Below are 19399 nucleotides of genomic sequence, written 5' to 3'. Positions count from 1 at the left end.
ATATTTATGTCCCAGGAAATTATTATGATATTTTTTAGGACAATAATAATGTGATTTTAAAGTCACTGCTTTGCGCATCACTGCTACTTATGCACGTGGCTTTCCAACACTGCAAGCAGCTGTTCAAAGAGATCGAAACCGCGTCTCCGGCTCAATCCCATTGCAAAGGTTTATATTCTTTTATCTCGCATGTTTTATATCATATTTCTATACCTAAGCAATGGGTGTTACGGGCCTGTGGAAGCTCATCGAGCCGTGCGGCAAACCAGTGCCCGTGGACACTTTGGAGGGTAAAATCCTGGCAGTGGGTAGGCATGGATTTCATCGTCTAATGAAATATGAGGATTCTTATTGGAGTCATTTGCATCCTGCAGATATATCCATTTGGTTGCATCAGGTTGTCAAGGGCTTCCAGGACAACAAGGGATCGGCCCTGAGTAATGCCCACTTACTGGGCTTGTTTCATCGCCTCTGCAAGTTGCTATACTACCGCGTGCGACCGGTGTTCATCTTTGATGGATGTGTGCCTCAGCTCAAAAGGGACACCATTGTGGGTTGCTTAAGTAGATAAAATTAGGATAAACCTTTAATATAGTACCCCTTTTGGTTGACCCTTCCAGGCCCGCCGCCAGCAGCAGCGGAACAAGCTCAGCAACGAGGCGGATCGCATTCAGGCCCTGCTCCTGCAATCCCTGGCCAAGGAGAAGGTAGTGCAGCAGGCGCTGGGCAAGAATGCGGAGCTGCTGCTCAAGTCCCCCATTAAGCGACCACCTCCTGCCAAGAAGAACGACGAGGATGACCTGTTCAAGCTGCCAGAGCTTCCGACTGCCTCGGCGGGAATGGATACCACCGGCGAGGGTAACGAGCAGGACACCAGTGCCTCGGATAGCTCCTTTGATGAATCAACCGCTCGACACGCCTACAACTCCAGTCTGCAGGCCATCGATGTGAAGAGTCAGCACTTTCGCAATCTGCCCGCCGATGTGCGCCACGAGATCCTCACGGACATCAAGGAGACGCGAAAGCAGTCCTCGTGGGGCCGCCTGCACGAGCTGCCCGCCCGCAGCGACGACTTTAGCTCATTTCAAATGAAGCGCCTTATCAAAAGACGCGCTGTACAGGAGAGCTTGGAGCAGGCCGAGCAGGAGATGGGCGGCACAGCGCTCACCTACTCGGAGTTGTGCCACTTCTTCAGCGAGGAGGGCATCGTCACGCCAACGGCCATTGAGCAGAGCACCCGGCAGATAAGCTCGGATGAGCACACACGATTTCTGCTGGTCAGGGATCTTAAAAAGAAGGCGTTGGAGAGCACCAAGCAGGAGGTGAAAATAGAGAAGATTGAGGAGGTGCCGGAAGAGGAGGATGACAAGCCAAGCACGTCCACCAAAAAAGAGTCGGGGGAAAGTACTCCCCTAGGCACGGAGTTCGATGAGGATTTGGCCAAAGCCCTGTCCCTGTCAATGGAGGAGACCAAGGTGTACGATGAGAAGGACTATGAGTACGATTCGGACCAGGAGTTGCGCCTGAATCGGGCTCAGAGCAAGCAATTGCGTCATGCTGCCAAGGGACCTGCCAGGGCATATATGATTGAGTACGGCGGAATGAACGACGAGGAAGTGGGCAACATCTTGGAGGCCACTCAGCTCGATGACACACAAAGCCTCGAGAGGTTGCTCGATATCACCACAGTCCCTGCCGACATGGCAAACGACTCGATTGAGGAGGCCAAACTAATTTCACAAGCCATTGAAGAGAGCAAACAACTCTCCCAAGCGATAGAGGAAAGCAAAAAGGGCCTAACCGAGGAGAAAGTAGAGATGGTAGATACAGATACTGACTCCGACTTGGAGGAAGTTATGGAAACTCAGGAGCCAGTTAAGGATAAAGAGCCTCTTGAGATTTGTGTGGACATCACTAAAGACCTTGAGGACTCAAACGATCTATTTGCGGATATATTTGAGGAGGGGGCCAAAGAGCTGGAGAACAAGGAGAAAACTGAAAGCGATGATGATGACTTTATAGAGGTTAAGGATAGCGAGGAAATCGTATTGGATTCTCAAGATGATGATAAACCACACAAAGAAAGAAGCATGCCAGAAACTAATAAACTCCCGGAAAATATAGATGAAATTATAGAAGTAAAAGATAGCCAGGAAATCATTCCTGCAGAAGTCAACAATAAACCTGATCTAGACTCCATTTTAAGCGAGCTGAAGAAGGAAACCGCTGCAGTTAAAAATATAAAACTAAATGTTACTGAGGAAGCAGAACAAAAACCAAAGGTGGAGCTAAGTTCCATATTAGACGATCTTAAAACGCAGATGGCCGAGGTTAAGAACATCAGCCTGGAGCAGGTCAAACTGAGCAACAGTGCCTCCATCGTGCTATCCTCAGACGATGAAGGGGCGTCAAAGACCACTAAGATCGTTCCAAAGGAAGAAGTAATTGAGTTGTGCGACAGCGATGATAATAAAAACCATCGCATATCACCGAACAAAACGCCCAGCAAGAACAAGTCCATAAAGGACTTTTTCGACACCAGTTACGTGGTCAAGCGAACGCCCGACAAATCTCCAGCGGCGGATAAAACACCTCCTGGAACACCCAAGACTCCGAAACCCTTCTTCAGAAAGAGGACACCAAAGTCTGGACGTAAAAGGGCTAGCGATGGGCAGGAGGATAGTGACGAGGATGTTTCACCCTCAAAAAAAACCAGTAAGGCCTCGAAATCCCTTTTCGAGGCACAGGAGGAGGAAAAGGAAAAGACTGTGAGCCCTGAGGTATGTATCGAAAATATTAAGTCGATGGAATGATATTAAATTACTAATAATGTTTCTAACTATTTCAGGATCTTATAAAAGATGCTGCCGAAGCCCTTAAATCCCAGAAGACTTCAGAGGAGCTGCAGGCAATGGCCACCAACTTGGCGCAGGAACGCAAGGAGCTGGAGATCGAGCGCAACCGGCAGGACCGCATGGGCATGTCCATCAGCCAGCGCATGAGCATCGACTGCCAGGAGCTGCTGCGCCTCTTCGGCATTCCGTACATTGTTGCCCCCATGGAGGCGGAGGCGCAATGTGCCTTCCTCAACGCCACCGAACTCACCCACGGCACCATCACGGACGATAGTGATATCTGGCTGTTTGGCGGCCGAACTGTTTACAAGAACTTCTTTGCCCAGAACAAGCATGTTTTGGAGTTCCGGGCGGAGCAAATTGAGCAGACGTTCAACTGTAACCGTGGCAAACTGATCCAGCTGGCCTGTTTGGTGGGCAGTGATTACACTACCGGCATTCATGGCATCGGTGCTGTGACGGCCCTGGAGATCCTGGCCTCATTTTCTGGGCAGGATGCGAACAATCCAAGTGCCTGCAATCAATCGGTGCTGCAGACGCTGATCAAATTTCGCGACTGGTGGCAGGCACACAAGAACAGCAATCTACCCCCCGGAAGCTCAGCAAGACTTTCACTCCGCAAAAAGCTGAAGAACATTGAACTGCACGAGGGATTCCCCAACGGGGCTGTGGTGGAGGCCTATCTGGCACCCACCATCGACGACAATCGGGAGGCATTCAGCTGGGGCACTCCAGATGTGGAGTCAATAAGGGAGTTCGCGCGAAAGTCTTTCGGCTGGACCACTTCGAAGACCGATGACATTCTCATGCCTGTGATGAAAAAGATCAACGAGAAGAAGATCCAGGGTTCCATACGCAACTACTTTACGGCAAAGAGTGCGTTGCGCGTGCAGCAGCCACAGGTCAGCAAACGAGTGCAGCTAGCCATTGACAAGATGTCGGGGAAAATCGGTGAGGAAATGCCGGAGAAGCCAAAGAAGGTGACACGCGCCAAGCGGGCGAAGACAGCTCCAGCAGCAGGTGATAGTGTAGCCAACGCGGAGGGCGAGAGCAAAACTGCCCGTCCCAAACGTGGCAAACGAAAGGCTGCGACTGAAACGGAAGTGGCGGATGCGGAACAACCTTCTACATCACAGTTGGCTCCAAAGCCAGAAAAATGCCCGCGGATACCCAACACCGTGGAAGTGATCCCTCAGAGGGAAAAGGACCTGGAGCAGATGCGTCTCAACAAGGCTAAGGCGGCGGAGATTCTTAAGAAAGCAGCTAAAACCAACAAAAAGTAATCTTACAAAAATAAACTAAATACAAATTTATAGAAATTATTACAAACTATTTTTAAAATCACGCGAAAGGTTGCAAAGGTGTACTTACAAATGTATTCATTTAAGGAAATAGGGATTTCGAAGAAACTTAGAGAATAGCATCATTTTTTTTTGTTATTTTACTCTTGAATCTGTAATTTTTGTATTTTATGCTTGCGTATATAAGAATATTAACATGCCTTTCAAGCGAAATTTTCCTCCTCGGCTGCATTACAGATCCCTTCGCATGAAGGGTTTTAAGACGAACCAGGCGCAAGCACATGGATTGGAAAAACGCCTGCATCATATTTTAGAGGAAAAGGCCCCTTTCCTTAAGAGAATCCAGAAGATGTCCCTGCATCAAAGTAGATCCTTGCTGGCAGAGTGCGTTGAATTGATACGAAAACAAAATCGACAGCTTCAAAAAAATTACCGAAAAGATGTTCGTAACGAAAGAAGGTTTAGGAAACTCAATCGGAAATTGCTAAGCCATAGATCCCACAGTTTATTTCTAAAAAAAAGTTTCAATGGCTTAAAAAGCTCAATTTGTGAACATTTCGACGGTCAAACACAAATAAATACTGACGAAGGAAGTCTGAATTCTAAACTGATATTAATGAGAATGTTGGCAAAAGGAAATCTTAAGGAAGCAGAAGAATGTCTTAAAATCACAAGGAATATATTGGGATACCACTTCGGACAGGTGAGAAGGAAAAATAGGTCAAAAAGACGTTTGCCGAAAAGTCCCTTCGAAAGAGCCATATGGGAGTTCTTCAATTCCATGGAAATCCATAAAAGTGATAGCAAAAAGGATAAGAATGATATTAAAAAAGTTACACGGCCCAAAGGACCTTATAAAGTTCCAAAAAAGAAAGATTTAAGTTCTAAAAGTCCTAAAGTTTTAGGAGACGAGCATAATTTTAATATAAGTTTAAAAGAATACAATTTTAAACGGATGAATAAGTTTAAGTTATCCAATGAGTCAATTAAGGACTCAGTTAACAATTCAGTTGAGGATAAGGAGGCCTTTAAAGTTTATCACACAAGAAGCGCCGATGATTTTCCCGAGTCGAAGGTCAAGATTAAAGTTTACCCCCGCGAGAAGAGCGAAAGGAATAAAATGGGTGAAAGTGGAGAACTTTGGTATCGTAGAGAAACACCATATACCGTCTCAAAGGAACTTGAAATTAAACCAAAAAACAATAAATTTAGAAATAAGTCAGATTTCAAGGGAGAAAGTCAAGAAAGTAGCTTAGAAAAACGTAAAATTATTGAGCAAAGGGATCTTAAAGTAAGAAATAGGAAGAAAAATGGAGGGAAACCATTAAAAAAGAGTATTATATCTACCGATATATCAAAAAGAAAATTCCCAAAAAAGAGAAAGTGGCTGGGGAGCCACAAAAGGTCGCAAAGAAAGTCCACAACCTCCCAAGAAGAGCCTTCAAAACACGATCAGACGCAACATGTGGAGGAGAGTATCACAGAAAAGGACTCTACGAAAATTACTGCGAAACCAAGTAAATCACATTACAGATCTTTTACCTATGAAAAATTAAAATCCGCTTACCGATCGAGTAGTCTGGATTCCAAACGACATATTACACCCATTAAAAGAAAAGAAAAATCCGATGAAAGCTTACCCAAGGCCAACGAACACATTCCGTCTAACTATTTTGAAGTCACTTCCAAGTTTAATCCTCCAATAAGCGAGTCCCATATATTTAACAAAAGCTCTCTACCGTTCTTAACAAGGAAAGTTTCAACCCTTTTTGGAATACCCTCCTCAAAATCCATGGATGTTGTGGGAAGGTCTTCGGCAAAGCCACAGCTTCCCATGTCCTCAGTGGCCACTGAGATTATCAAGCGTTTGTACGAGCAAAGGATACTGAGTTTGGAGGAACCAAGGAGATTCCACAGAAAAATCGACCATACCAGACTGCATTCCAACAGTTTTTTGGGCAAGATCTCCAGGTATAGGCCCTGGGATCAAATGCATGCAGTGCTGGGCGATTTGCTAGGGAAGTACAGGGAGTGGTCGGAAAATGCCAAAACCCCCGAGGAAGCCCATAAGTTCAAGAAAATTCTCAAGTGGCGGTACATTCATAATGTGCAGAAGCTTCTGCACAATCATGTGAAGCAGCTAAAGATGGAGATGGACGGCGGTCGGTCGGAAACGGGTTCAAGAAGGTCTACTACTTCGTTGAGGTCTATGCGGGCCAGTTATCAGTCACCTTATAACTTCGGATCCTTTGCTGTCTTAAAGAAGTCCTCCGAGACAGAAACGTCCCCGATTAGGCCTCTCCATGAAAACTTTATCCGCACACAAATTGATTATTTAAGATCGAGGATTTTCGACAAGGACGTGGAGCGAATGGAACGCATGATCATGGGCAGACATGTGCCTATGAAAGAAGAAGACCTCGAGATCTTCAAGAAGTACAGATTTGATCCTCAGCACTTCAACATCCTGATATTATCCATTGGTAGGGCGATGTCGGATGAGAGATATGAGGAGAAACTGCCAATCCTGGAGAGAAATTTTCAATTTATAACCCATCAGTTGCAGGTGCTGTCCAGGGAGAGAAGGATACAGAAGATGCAAGTGAAAAAATATTTAAAAAGAGCAGAAGAGGAAGTGGCATCGAAAACGTCTGGTGACAGCTATCAATACGATCGTACGGACTTTAATGAAGCCTTCCTCGAGAAGAGACGGGAGGTGTGGGCATCTTACATAGCCAAACAGGAAAAGACTCCCACAGAGCTTGTTTTGGAGGCTGTGCGGAAGCAGAAGCGCAAAGCTCAGATTGCCCAAAGAAAGGAGGAACGCGAGCAACGTAAAAAGCAAGACCCGAAAACTTTGAAAAAGAGGAGGTCGCCCAGCGCCCTTTACCGAGCTCCAAGACGAACGCACCGGGAGCAACAAGTCATCGAGGACATGCAGCATGAGCTGGAGGCCACGAAATCGAAGTGCTCAGCGACATCTTTCTGCTGCCGGCAGTGCTGCAGGTGCGGCTTGTTCTGGACTCAGAGGTGTTCCGAAGGTTCCACCGATGAATCGGCGGAACACATCTGTCCAGCATAAAAGCCCAAAGGTTTAATTTTAAATTTAACAAAACATAATCCGGGGTGCCGCAGAAATCTTTAAAACCGTTCTAATTTAGTTGAAAAGATTGTTGAAGCACCCCAGATTATGCCAGATTCAATGTAAGTTTATCCGGTGTCTTATAAACATATCGAAATAGAAAAGTAAAAGTTTTACTTTTTCGAGAAAACCGTAAAACAGGAAATAAAGTAAGAGGTTTTTAGGGATATGCATTTATAAATGAAATATACAAAATTGCCCAAAAAAGGTTATATACTTAGTAATATGTTATGCTGAACATTATAACAATGAGTAATATAGGTACCTAATATTTTTTAAAAATTTATAATATGTATAAAAAGTAATTATATATATTTAATGTAAATTCTGATGTATTAAGGCACATACCCAATATTCCTTTTAGGCTTATATGGAATTCTTTTAGGGAAATGTCCCTAAATATCTAGAGACCCAGGCAGTACAGAAAGTTATCTCGACATCCCACATACACGCGGCGAAGACTTTCAATATAGCAAGCACTGGAGAACACTTCGCCAGGAAGTTTATCCGACCACTGAATCTCGCCATTTCGGAAGTTCATTAGGACGACGCGCCCATCGGTGGCAGCGCACCAAGCCAGAAGACCATTTGGCTGCACTGTGAGCAGACTGGGCGTGGTATAAATAGGAGCGCCCACATTGGTCTTCCAATGCAGCTCAAAGTCCACGGATTTCGCACCCGGACCTGTTGTGCATCGCAGGCAATAGACATGTTGATCTATGCAACCGAAAACGACAAAGGAGTGTCCCATGAAAGTGGGTGGAGTCTTGACCACCAGCGAGGAGAATATATTCCCTTCTGTGGTGAAGGTGGCCAACTGAAAATCAAAATTTAAATTGATAAGAAGAGGTTTGCAACTGCAACTGACAGAAATGTAATACTCACTATTTTCCCGTTGCCCACATGGCAGGCGTGCACTCGACCAGCCACTTCGGCGGCCAGAAAGACATTGGACTTGGATTCCAAAAGGACAGGTGAGGAAAAAATAGGCTCCTTGAATTTCTGCGTCCACTCTACAGAGCCATCGGTGATGGCCACACGTGAACAGCTGCCGTCCAAGGTACAGATGATTAGCGACTGTTCGCTGGGCAGCTCCAGAGCTCCTGCGAAGATCGCCTTCTCGCCAATCTTCTGACACCATAGCACCTCCTGCCGCTCGGCTGACAGGCAATAGACATTGTAGTCCTCCGAATAGCTGCATACAATGATTCGACACCCATCGGCGGTAAGCAGGGGCTGCGATTTAATCATGCCGCCAATTTCCACGCAGAACACAGTGTCACCGGTTTGCGGATTGAAGCCGTATAGGCAACCATCGTAGCAGCCCACCATGGCAAGCTGCTCGCTGAGGAATGTGACCTTGCACTCTATGCGGTTGGGCAGCCGGACGACACTCAGTTCGTTGCCCGTCTGGGGATCCAGAGTTCGCAGAATTTTGGAATGTGCGCCCACACAAATGTAGCGTCCTTCGTATTCACTCACTGGGGAGTCTATACACTTCTCGAAGTTTACCTTCCAGTGGAACTGAAGCTTGAGTACCGGATGTTCAATTCGTTTGATGACCAAGCCACCATGGCATGAGCTTACCGCCGCCGTCTCCACGGGCTTCCGCTTGATATTATTGGCCACCAACTTGGCCGTGTCCAAGAACCTTAGAACTGTTCGCAACGGAACGTTCTCGTCCAAAAGCATCTCGAACAAGTGCCGTTGCTCATCATCGATGCACATCTGCAGGCCAATCTCCCGGCAAATGGTGATGGCATGGAAGGATGTGCCGCCTGCCTGGCGAAAGCTCAAGTCATAGCCACAGGGCTCCTCCATCTTTTGTCTTTTCGCCGATGTGTCATCTGCCTTCTCCACACATTCCAGTCTGTCGTGCAGATAACACTTCAGTATTTGCTGAGCAGGTTGAGCCAGGGGAATGCACATCTTGAGGAGCTCTTTTTTGTCCAGTTTGCCATTCACATTGCAGGGAAAGTGTGGCAGGTAGACAAATCTATCTGGCTGCTCTGCAATCGACACCTTGGAGAGTATGTCAAAGGTCTGGGCCCGCTGCTGAACTCTGGTCTTAGGATCCATGCTGCGGATGCAGCAGATGAGCTTTTGCAAATCCTCAAGCCACAAGCAAGCCGCCAACTCGCTGCTGAGCAGACATTTTTGTATTTTGCGAGTGATCATACCTAAGAAAGAGTTGTACTTAACACATTATTTTGTAATTTTATGTATAAAACTCACCCAAGCTTATACGATTACCGGCCCTCTTCACCATATCGTTCGACCTCTCTCCGTAAAATAACGTACCATCCTTCTCTCGAGTGACAAGATCTCCAGTCGCTCTAAAACAAATGCCGGTATCGTCTTGCAAAAAAGTTAATTTATCATCTATTTCTGGTATATAGCAACGCCGCGTGGCACTGCCCAGAAATAGCTCTCCTTGTGCCGAATCATTATCGTTCTGGAATTGAATCCGTATAACCGTATCCTCGTTGATGGGCTTGCCCAAAGGCACAGGAGTTTGCAGTGACTGAAGGATGTGCAGATGGCTCCAGCAGGATATCTCTGTAATCCCATAGACGTTGCAAATGTGTTTCTGTAGGAGGACGCTCGGATCCATCCAAGTAACAAGCTCAGCGTTGGAGGGAAACGGTTCACCACCAAGAAGGAGCACTCTGAAAGTTATTTAAAATAAAATAATTATAAACCATCTTATATTTAGGAAATCCTCTACTGCACCTGAGTGAACTGGACCTGCTCAGCACTCGATCTCTGATATAAGTGGCTCCAAACCCCCGGAACAGCGACGGTGTCATCTGCAGAATACTGATGCCCGGCTTGGCTAGGTTGTCGGGAAAGAGGGCGCTCAGTAACTTGCTAGGAGAGTCCCTAATGGAGTGACGACTGATCAGTAAAGTTGCGCCATTCTGCAGGGCCAGAAAGAACTCCACCACGAAGGGATCGAAGGTGCAGGGTGTGCCCAGGTAAATAATGTCGGCCATAGAGACGTTCAGCTTCTGGCTTAAATAAAATAGGGATAGGTTTGGTTGTTCTAATATTGAGTAACCACCTACCTTAGCGCCACAATGTTGGGTGCGATGCATTCGTATGGCACATGTATTATTTTTCGACGCCCTGTGCTTCCAGTGGTAGTGATTGTGTAGCACATATTGGCGGGCAGGGGATTTTTGGCGGATGCAGTGGATTTGTGCTTCACCATGTACAGCTTGCAGACCTCCTTTAACACCACTATGGTAGACAGATGCGTAAAGTGTATGGGTGAAACAGTCAAATGTTTATTGACCAGAATAAAGTGCACTCCGGCGGCGCACATCTGTTCGTGCAGCTCTTGCGAAAGCATCATCTTATCCGTGGGGAAAAAGTGGCACTTGTGGTTGAGTAACCTGGATGATTATAATCTTTAATTTGTATATTAGACACTAAGATAGGAATCCTACGCAAGTATCAGTAGGCAGGAAGCTGGCGTGTGCTCTGCGAATCGAAGGGCAATCCCAGAACCGGGGGGAACCTTCTGTAGCAGGAACTGGAGCACTATCTGTACTTCATCTACGGCGGTGCCATACGTCAGGATCATATCCTCGGTCTCCACACGTTCTATTAGGAAGGGAACATCCTTAAATCCTCGGATTCTGCTGATGTCGTAAAGCTTCTCAGGTGGCTTTGCATCCGATGGAGTCTTAGGTTGCAAATTTTCACTGGGAGGGTCCTCTTCTGGCCGAGATTCTCCCGGCAACTCAGGATGTATCTCGGCAGTTGCCATTTTAATAATAACTTTATTTACAAGGCAAAATAACCCAAATTAAAAAGCTAATTCGCAAATTGTTTTGTTTACACTTTATATCGCCGGCAATCGATATCAGGCGATAGCATTGCTTCGATAGGAGGAAACAGCTGTTCGATAGGTTTTTAGACGTGTACGAAATCGATATTTTACAAAATCCGTTCTTAAATTTAAATTTTAAAAAGCGCGCCAATCATTTTTATTTTCAAATCTTTTATTTTTCAGTGCGAAACGTTAGTCTCATTTCATTATTCTCATATAAATCAATATGCTGTACACATAAACATCCAACAAAGGTGCTTTCTTCTTTTGTAAAAATATCTTTTGTTGATTTTTGATCAGAAAAAGCTCTAGGCAAGCACACATGCATGTGCTGGAGGTAAAACAGTTAAAATTAATCAAAAACACACTCGCATAACGATGAAGTGTAGCTTAATAATAGGCCAATGGTTCCACGTCCCTTACATTTCGATTCCTCTTATTCACGCTTAGACAAATCTTGTAGATTAAATATAAATTAAATCCCCAAGCAGGAACTAGTGTACATCTGGGTCTTATTTTCATGTAACCTGAGTTGACTCAGGGCCCATCCCACACCTAAGCCTGCTTCTTGGAGCTCAGGGCCAGTCCTTCTTTACTCAGCTTCGTGTACTCCGTCTGCATGATGGCCTGGCACTCGTCGATCAGCGGCTGCACATCCTCCTTGGCGTACTTCTCGGTCGACACCTCTGGCAGGATGTGGATCAGGACGTGGCCGGGGCGGAAGGTCTTCTTCTCGTCGTCCATGAACGAATACTTCGATATGACCACCGGCTGGACGGGACTCTTGCTCTGCAGGGCGATGTGGAACGAACCCTTCTTGAAGGGCAGCAGCGAGTCCTTGGAGTTGCGAGTGCCCTCCGGGAAGAGCAACAGCTTGCACTTCCGCTCCTGTATCGCCTTGGCCTCCTTCTGCAGGGAGTTGATCGAGTCCGTTTTGCGGGAACGATTGATGAACAGGGTGCCCCAGAGCCAGGCTCCGATGCCGAAGAAGGGAAGGTAGAGCACCTCCTTCTTTGACACCACTGTTGGCCTGCCGATCACCGGCCACAGGTAGGCCAGCACACACAGGTCCACCGCGCTCTGGTGATTCATGATCACCACGGCACCGTGGTCCTTGCGCACGTTCTCCAGGCCGCGAACCTCCATCGTGATGCCCATCAGACGGCAAAATTGTCGGAAGCACCAAGCTGGAAAGCTGCAAGTACAAATTTATAAATTGAAATATATCCTCGTACATGAATTCCCTGAAGGAATACTTACAGCGCATTGCGGTAGTCCCTGGGCCGCAGGATCATAAAGGGCACGCAGATCAGGACTATGGCACCAGCTCCAAAGAATATAAAGGTCATCCGCATCTGATAGGGAGCCTTCGCCGCAGCGCTCAGTATCAAAGCCACCACGCAGGCCAGGCCAATTACTTCGCAGGTGCAAGCCATTTTAGGAAGCTACTTAATTCGAATGGTCCCTTATTCTGAAAATATGGAAAAAAGTTATTTTGGTTGAGTACTGTTTAGAATTTTAAAAAGCTAGCGGAACGAACCAAAAACTAGACGATTTATTTTAAAATATGGTTCTTTTCTACTGGACATTTAAAGCTTAGCTTTCTAGAACTTAGATCAGCTTGATCTCTTTTTAGCATTAAGAATTTAGAAAACCATTCATGTAAATTTTATTTTATTAAATTTTGTTTAATTGTAGTTTAAGTTTTTACTTTTATATAAGTTTGTATGAGTTTTTCTTGCATCCAATACTAATAACTCTATTACTGAAAGTGATTTGGGCAGTCGTGCCTATAAACCGACTTGCGATTATTTCGCGATTGTTAACATTTCAATTCCATCCAATTTGCATAATGTCTTGATTGGTCAATAAAGCATCAGGCACTGCGTTTCTCAACTCTAAGCCTAATAGCCCACTCAAAATAAGCACTGGGAATACGACAAATAAAAATGGTATAACTCTAAGTGGGTAAGATTTTATGCTTTTTGGCAGCACTTCGAGATTCCTCAAGATCGACTATAAATTCATGAGCGATCCCTCTGCCAACAAACCTTCTGGAGACCTTAACAAGGTCGGCACACGTCCGATACGGCCGATTGGACGAATAAAACTGAATAGAGCCGCGACAGGTGGGTCCGTTTGAAATGGGTATTGGCACAGGCGTATCAGAAATTGGTAACTGCTTTGTTTGGATTAAGGCACTGAACTTTGCTATCTCGCTGAAACATTAGTAGTTGGGCGTTCGATTGGGATCCATAAACGTTCCTAATCAGCTCTTGGCAGAACCATGACGAATAGTACAAAGATTCGGGAGATCAGAACAGTAATCAACCCGGCGATATGCCTTAAGTGGCGCACAAAAGAGGTACGTACTTTAGCTTATGGATTGCTGTTGGTTTAGGGTATGGTAATCTTTTTTTAGAACAACACCTAGGCCACACATTGGCAGCTTTTTTCGTTATTTATGAAAGCGCACAAACAAGAGATTAGGGGAAATAATAAAACACTTATGTTGGGGTAATCAAAGCCTTATAAACACGATAGGCGGGTGCAATCGAACCTCAGGTGTTTGACTGTTATTTTCCAGCTTTTAGATGAACAATTACCAGGTGAACTCATTATATCGCTACCTGCAGTAGACCGGGCAATAGTCGGGTGGAACCCGCAGTTCAGACTTTGACTCACAGGTCGAAGCTCATCCATAGGGAGCCACTTACCGCACACCCTACAACTATAACTCGCGTAATTGCCCACCAAAAGTTGCGTGTATTGTTCAACAGTTGCCCTGTTGCCAGGGGTGCTCCAAAATAGAAGACTACTTGAGACTGGCACATATTTGTTTTTTGCCAAAAATCCATCACATGGTACTTTTATCTTTACGACCACAAGATCTCAATATTAAAATCAGCCGTTGACATAAGTGCTCTAATCAGCATGTTAGCCCATTTTCAATTGTTTCGTCGGTCTAAGGAATACCTTTTATGATTAGGGCTCAACTATTTACGTAACTACTTCTAATATTGGCCGGAGCAATTATGACAATTACAATTATCGCTAGAGATACAACTTTCGGCTGTTTGAGCTCGGAAATGATGTCAAACTGTTGACCTTTGGGGGAGTAATTACGTGTTGAACGGGTAGTTCGGTTTTATCAAACGCTGCGATCAGATGGTTATGCCATAGCTGACTTGGATTTTCATTGATTTTTGCCTGGGCATGTAGGAAATCTTAATGAATGACACATTTTCCTCTAACACCATGTTGTGACGGGCGAATATTAAATGTATATAATTTGCAATGCGATAAGGTTCGCGATATGGCGGCTCTGTAATGGGCCATAAATAGCTTATGTTATTAGTTCTGCAGAAAACAAATGCTTGGCGATAATGTTTCCAGGTATTTATCGTTAGTTTGGATATGAGAGTTCGGGCTTATCGAGTTCAAGGAAATAACCATGTTTTGTTAACGACTTTGCCAGATTTTGTTAGGTAACTTATATTCTATCAGAAAGGTTTCACCTGTTTTTGTGTTCTCTTATTTTGATTTTAAGAACACAGCATTTAAAAAATACCTTTATTTAGCTTTGAAATCTTCAAAGATAAGGTACTGTTTATAATGTTACTAAGCTAAAGCACTAATTGCAGTTGAATACTTGTTTTGCCTAAAGTGGATTCTTTATGGCCGGGTTATTGCACGACAATATTACCCATTTGGTCTTACGTAAGCGAAATAATTAAAGATTTTAAAAATAGCCATGTATCCAGAAATCTATCTTGTTATTATTACGTTTCTGCCAGTGTGCTGAAATCAATTTGTCAGCTGAAAGTGTTTGACTTTTGTTTACAATTTCCACCGGCACCGCTCGTTAACAGAGTTCCAAACGAGGGCGTTACGAAGGGGTTACGAAGGGGGTTTGACTTCCATTATCTTTTTGACAATCTGGCAGCGGAGCTTTCGGCGTGCGGCGGCGGAACATCGATTCATTCGGCCAGCATAGGCTCAGGTACTGATAAGATTGGGGCATGCGCCGCGCCGGGCAATGATAGGCACTGTTTTATTACACCGATCGCACGCATGTGACGGCAAAGTCCGGGCCCGGGTCTGGAGCCCCCTGCAGCCTCAATTTGCCAGCCAATTTAGCGTCAGCTCCGGCGCATCGAGTCAAGTTCAAAGTCAACGAGGAGGAATCTGAAACTAGACCCAGCCTGAGTCACGACGGCGATTCAATGGATCTGATGATCGGACTTTCCTCGTCGAATGATCGCTGTCTCCCGCCTAATTGCCGAGTGGAATGTTTGGAACCCTAATCTTATTTGTTTTTTAATGGGCGACAAAACCTGACGGTCACTTGGCACTCTGTCTATGCCCCAAGCATTTAAACACTAATGTAAACACCTAATTAACCAGTCTGGTAATTTATTTATTGATTCGGTGCTGTGATATCGTACGTTTCATAGGAACCATTACAACAGAAGTCCAACTAGAATTGAGTTTACAATTGTAATATACCTACAAGGCTACCACTGTTTCAACCATCCTTTAAAGAGGTTAATAGATATGTACACACATTTTTTGGTCGCAACTTTTGTACACTCATGATATTATAAATTCCCTTTTTCCTCTTGAAGGTCGTAAATTATTTACGCACAAAATCATTATTTCACACGCTATGGCAACTGGGCAAAGCGAGGAGTCCCAATAACATAAAATCAACAGGGACCGGCGACCAAAAAAAAGCAGAGCTCATGGGAGTTAAAGAGCGGCGAAGGTACATTACCTTCTGGGGTCCAAAGGCAATGGTGTCAGCAGGGCGACGGGTACACAGAGAAAATATCAGATAGTACAGTAAGGAGTTTTGAATTAAAAAGAAATCCTTAAATCCTAATATATCTTTATAAAAGGTTTGTTACTACTGGATAAGAACATATATATAACAAAAGTGTTCTTATAAAGTAAGGAAAAGTAGTGTTTCTTGTTTCAGCTATATATCCTTATCCAAATTTAAAAAGAAATCCCTTAGTTTATTAAAAGAATCAAGTTGATCCTCTTATCACATAGGAAATTTCTCCCTGTGCACCCGGAGAGAGTCATAAATGTACAGGGGGTTGCGGTTTTTTTATTCCTGCAGGAATAACACGAGGAGAGAGGAAGAAGGAAGAGGAACAGGAGCATAATAAAGACAGAATGTACGTGGGGGGGCAAAAGCAACGCACAAAAAACAACAACTTGAATAGTTCAAACTCACGAAACAGTTATTTCCCCTTTTGGGTGGAAAATTGTTGCTGCCCGCTGCTAATTCCTCTCTGTTATTGTTGTTGCTGCTGCTGCGTAAGCGTAGGCGTAACAGTTGTTTTGCCTCTGTGTGAGTGCGTTCTAGTGTAGCTTACAGCATCTGCAGTGGAACGAATTCCGAATACTCCACCAAACGGATCGTGGCCACTGGCAAATAAACTTGAAACGCACTGCAATTAGATAACAAACAAGCTAGCACTTAATCCTGATCAGCCAAAGGAATATTCCCGCGTTCACTGGGGTTTCCGCACCGCGAGAGTACACCGGCACGGCACTCGAGAGAAACGTCCGCTTTAATCAAGAGTCCGTTCGCAATTGAAAAAGCTTTCGCTTCGCATGTTTGCCGCGTTTCCGTTTAACCTGTAAGCGGTGGGGGAAGGTACACATAAGGTACTAATTTCAGTACACATTACCAAGGTACACTTCAAATGCTCTAACATTAACTAACAATGTAACTGGCTAGTAAGAATTTGTAAAGTTAATCAAATTGACAATGCAGTTAACTATTTATACCCACACAGAACGACATGTATTTTCGTTTCAACTCAATGTCTTAAAAACCCCATACTGTTAAGCTGTAAAACCATGTCTTGAAATATATATACAAAAAGGATCTTATTAATCCTTTCATATTTTATTTTCCATTAAGTCGGGACATATAGCCCACTGTGCCTGGGTAAATCGATAGCTCCCAAGAACCGATTGCCACACGTTGCGAAATTCTACAGTGTATCGATAGTATCGTGAAGAGGTTTGCCCATCTCTAATGCAAAACGCGTTTTTTTTCTGCCGGCGCGGCTTTGTTGCTAATAGTGGCCAAAATAGATAATTATAGGCACCCTCCGTTGAAAAATGCACATACCGGAGACCACCGAGGTCACCCAGGAACAGGAGGTGTGCACTTGCCGACTGTGCCACCGACAGACGAATGCCGATTCGCCGAATATTTTTGAGAGCTCGGTGGCGTGCTGCAAAGATGTGTCCATCGCAGATGTTGCCCAGGCCTTGTGGAGCGTTCAGGTAAGTGCCCTTGGTATTCTCCATCCCACTGCCTGGCTAGTAACTCCCACTATTACAGTACGATCGCCACGAGTTTCTGTCCGAGCTCATTTGCCCAGAGTGCCTGGAGATTCTGGAGGATGCCTTTGAGCAAAGGAGAGGGATGCAGGAACGGGAGAAGGCGCTGCAAGAGCAGCTTAAGGACCTAATCCGGGAGGATGCCAAGTACCGGCCCGGCCTCAATGGTAACCCAGGAGAATTTTTACCCGAGGAGGGCTGCATCGTCGTGGAAGTTGACCCGGAAAAGTTGGCGGAGTCCAGTGAAGATGAGTTTGCACTCGGCTCAGACGGAGAATACGAAAACTACGAGGACGACGAGGAAGAGGAGGAGGAGGACTTCGACGAGGAAGATGAGGATGATGGTCACAATGGCGAGGACGTGGACATGCCACTGGGCATGGATGCGGCCCAGATGGCGGCTCAGAAGTCCGTTGCGGCCGACCTCAACTCCTCGACAGCACGGCCCAAGCGCGCCTTCCTCTGCCAGTACTGCGATCTGGGTTTCACCCTGCCCGCCGACTGTCAGGAGCACGAGCGAAGCGCCCACGACCCTATCGCACCGTTCGGCTGCGCCTACTGCAACCAAAAATTGGTCACCCGACCAGCTTTGATTACGCACATTAAAACACTGCACGATCCGGATCGTCCGTATGTGTGCGCGCACTGCCGGAAGGGATTTGTGCGGCGCTCCGACCTCAAGAAGCACACAATTGTGCACACGGGCGTGCGACCATATACCTGCAACGTGTGCTCCAAGAGCTTCTCGAGGAACACCAATCTGACCAAGCACATGCGCATCCACAGCGGCGTCAAGCCGTTCGTCTGTCAGCAGTGCCCGCGATCGTTCCAGACGGCAGTGGAGATGATGAGGCACACGCGGTCCCACGGCGAGGTGAAGGCTTTTCAGTGTGGCCGCTGCCCTTACTCGTTCTCGCGCAGGGATAAGCTGCTGGCCCACCAGCAAGTCCACACTAGGCGGGATGTGGAGCAGCAGCAGCAGCAAATGGGACTTCTGCCGCCATTGGAGGGCGATCTGGCGCATCTGCAGCAGCAGCAGCAGGCTGCTTTCCAGGCGAAGCAAAAGGCTCAGGCACAAACTAAAAACTCTCGCAATCACCGCTGCGATATTTGCGATCGTGTTTTTCAGCGGGAGCGCGACCTGCAACGCCATCAAGCACTCCACATGGACTCGCTGTTCGCCTGCAAGACGTGTAACCAAGGTTTCAACCGGCGCGAGCAACTGCATCGCCATGAACTGGAGGCCCATGGGCCCAGCTTTACGTGCGGCATCTGCTGCATCAGCTTCCTGCATCAGATTGAGCTGGAGAACCACCTGAAGGTGCATCAGCTGCAGCACAAGATGGCGCAGCGGGCCCAGGAGGCGTCCATTTTGCCTCTCAAAATAGCCGAACAGGCGCCAGTGGCCGCGATGGCTCCGGTGGTCCAGCCACCGCCACCAATGCGGCCCTCGGCCGCTGAGCTCTCGTTCTACAGCAACATGATACCCACTATGAATCTGGGCTTCTACAGCGAGACTCGACCCGAGGAGTAGAATTCAATTAGCTGAGGTTAGTAAGTAAGGTAAAAAGTGTTTAAATGCAAGTTAAATTATACAAACGCTAGGGGATTCATGTGTTTTTGGTCCTCAGCTTAAATTTTGCCAAAACGTAGCTTAGAGATTTATTGATTAACTACAAAACTTTTAAAGGATGAGTAACTAAAGCTTAAACTTGGTATCTAATTGATTTTCAAAAATGTCTAAAGCGATTGACTGAATTTTTAAAGATAATAAAATACAATTCGCTTTAATTGATAACCATAAAACATTGCATTTTTTATTATGTTACTACTTTTGTACGAGAAATTGTTAGTTCCGTATTTGCATTGTAAGGGGAAGTACTTCTTATATCAG

The 19399-nt window shown here is 45.6% G+C and overlaps 5 protein-coding genes across 9 annotated transcripts; 3 read left to right on the top strand and 2 right to left on the bottom strand.

Moving 5' to 3' along the window:
• The first annotated feature begins 114 nt into the window (after window positions 1-114).
• Window positions 115-4199, top strand: LOC108036140 (DNA excision repair protein ERCC-5 homolog). 2 transcript variants are annotated; one of them, XM_017112126.2, is made up of 4 exons: window positions 115-308; window positions 375-550; window positions 621-2780; window positions 2849-4199. In XM_017112126.2, exons 1-4 carry the CDS (start codon window positions 221-223, stop codon window positions 4136-4138), a joined length of 3714 nt encoding a protein of 1237 aa, XP_016967615.1. In that variant the 5' UTR covers window positions 115-220; the 3' UTR covers window positions 4139-4199. The 2 variants fall into 2 exon arrangements, with proteins under 2 accessions (XP_016967615.1, XP_016967614.1); XM_017112125.2 differs by having other exon boundaries at window positions 115-550.
• A 57-nt stretch (window positions 4200-4256) lies between these two features.
• LOC108036042 (uncharacterized) lies at window positions 4257-7444 on the top strand. The gene has a single exon (XM_017111984.3). It carries the CDS (start codon window positions 4353-4355, stop codon window positions 7236-7238), a length of 2886 nt encoding a protein of 961 aa, XP_016967473.3. The 5' UTR covers window positions 4257-4352; the 3' UTR covers window positions 7239-7444.
• Window positions 7445-7560: 116 nt separating this feature from the next.
• Window positions 7561-11191, bottom strand: LOC108036114 (beta-alanine-activating enzyme). Of its 2 annotated transcripts, XM_017112089.3 has the most exons (6): window positions 10751-11191; window positions 10367-10696; window positions 10032-10313; window positions 9534-9967; window positions 8184-9478; window positions 7563-8115 (listed from the first exon to the last, which is right to left on the bottom strand). In XM_017112089.3, exons 1-6 carry the CDS (start codon window positions 11071-11073, stop codon window positions 7702-7704), a joined length of 3078 nt encoding a protein of 1025 aa, XP_016967578.1. In that variant the 5' UTR covers window positions 11074-11191; the 3' UTR covers window positions 7563-7701. The 2 variants fall into 2 exon arrangements, with proteins under 2 accessions (XP_016967581.1, XP_016967578.1); XM_017112092.3 differs by lacking the exon at window positions 10751-11191 and having other exon boundaries at window positions 7561-8115; window positions 10032-10309; window positions 10367-10538.
• A 96-nt stretch (window positions 11192-11287) lies between these two features.
• Window positions 11288-16755, bottom strand: LOC108036115 (1-acyl-sn-glycerol-3-phosphate acyltransferase alpha). 3 transcript variants are annotated; one of them, XM_017112093.3, is made up of 3 exons: window positions 16382-16755; window positions 12397-12607; window positions 11288-12331 (listed from the first exon to the last, which is right to left on the bottom strand). In XM_017112093.3, the coding sequence occupies exons 2-3, from the start codon at window positions 12570-12572 to the stop codon at window positions 11692-11694; spliced, it is 816 nt and encodes a 271-aa protein (XP_016967582.1). In that variant the 5' UTR covers window positions 12573-12607; window positions 16382-16755; the 3' UTR covers window positions 11288-11691. The 3 variants fall into 3 exon arrangements, with proteins under 3 accessions (XP_016967582.1, XP_016967583.1, XP_050741608.1); XM_017112094.3 differs by lacking the exon at window positions 16382-16755 and adding an exon at window positions 13188-13292; XM_050885651.1 differs by lacking the exon at window positions 16382-16755 and adding an exon at window positions 12677-12734.
• A 429-nt stretch (window positions 16756-17184) lies between these two features.
• LOC108036159 (zinc finger protein 271) lies at window positions 17185-19311 on the top strand. Its single transcript, XM_017112151.3, has 2 exons — window positions 17185-17448; window positions 17507-19311. The coding sequence occupies exons 1-2, from the start codon at window positions 17281-17283 to the stop codon at window positions 19037-19039; spliced, it is 1701 nt and encodes a 566-aa protein (XP_016967640.1). The 5' UTR covers window positions 17185-17280; the 3' UTR covers window positions 19040-19311.
• The last annotated feature ends 88 nt before the right edge of the window (window positions 19312-19399 follow it).

Source organism: Drosophila biarmipes, chromosome 2L (assembly GCF_025231255.1).
Source record: "Drosophila biarmipes strain raj3 chromosome 2L, RU_DBia_V1.1, whole genome shotgun sequence".
Taxonomy (NCBI): domain Eukaryota; kingdom Metazoa; phylum Arthropoda; class Insecta; order Diptera; family Drosophilidae; genus Drosophila; species Drosophila biarmipes.
The sequence above is the reverse complement of the archived record's forward strand: the minus strand, read 5'-3'. Positions and strand labels throughout refer to the sequence as shown.

Excerpts from the sequence above, each read along its gene's own strand:
- LOC108036115 (XM_017112093.3), bottom strand. The coding sequence starts at position 12,572 with ATGGCTTGCACCTGCGAAGTAATTGGCCTGGCCTGCGTGGTGGCTTTG. Across the intron at positions 12,332-12,396 it reads AGGGACTACCGCAATGCGCT|CTTTCCAGCTTGGTGCTTCC; the intron begins GTAAGTATTCCT and ends TTGTACTTGCAG.
- LOC108036140 (XM_017112125.2), top strand. The coding sequence starts at position 221 with ATGGGTGTTACGGGCCTGTGGAAGCTCATCGAGCCGTGCGGCAAACCA. Across the intron at positions 551-620 it reads AGCTCAAAAGGGACACCATT|GCCCGCCGCCAGCAGCAGCG; the intron begins GTGGGTTGCTTA and ends TGACCCTTCCAG. Across the intron at positions 2,781-2,848 it reads AAAAGACTGTGAGCCCTGAG|GATCTTATAAAAGATGCTGC; the intron begins GTATGTATCGAA and ends TAACTATTTCAG.
- LOC108036159 (XM_017112151.3), top strand. The coding sequence starts at position 17,281 with ATGCACATACCGGAGACCACCGAGGTCACCCAGGAACAGGAGGTGTGC. Across the intron at positions 17,449-17,506 it reads AGGCCTTGTGGAGCGTTCAG|TACGATCGCCACGAGTTTCT; the intron begins GTAAGTGCCCTT and ends CCACTATTACAG.
- LOC108036042 (XM_017111984.3), top strand. The coding sequence starts at position 4,353 with ATGCCTTTCAAGCGAAATTTTCCTCCTCGGCTGCATTACAGATCCCTT.
- LOC108036114 (XM_017112089.3), bottom strand. The coding sequence starts at position 11,073 with ATGGCAACTGCCGAGATACATCCTGAGTTGCCGGGAGAATCTCGGCCA. Across the intron at positions 10,314-10,366 it reads CCCAACATTGTGGCGCTAAG|CCAGAAGCTGAACGTCTCTA; the intron begins GTAGGTGGTTAC and ends ATTTTATTTAAG. Across the intron at positions 8,116-8,183 it reads ATGTGGGCAACGGGAAAATA|TTGGCCACCTTCACCACAGA; the intron begins GTGAGTATTACA and ends TTTGATTTTCAG.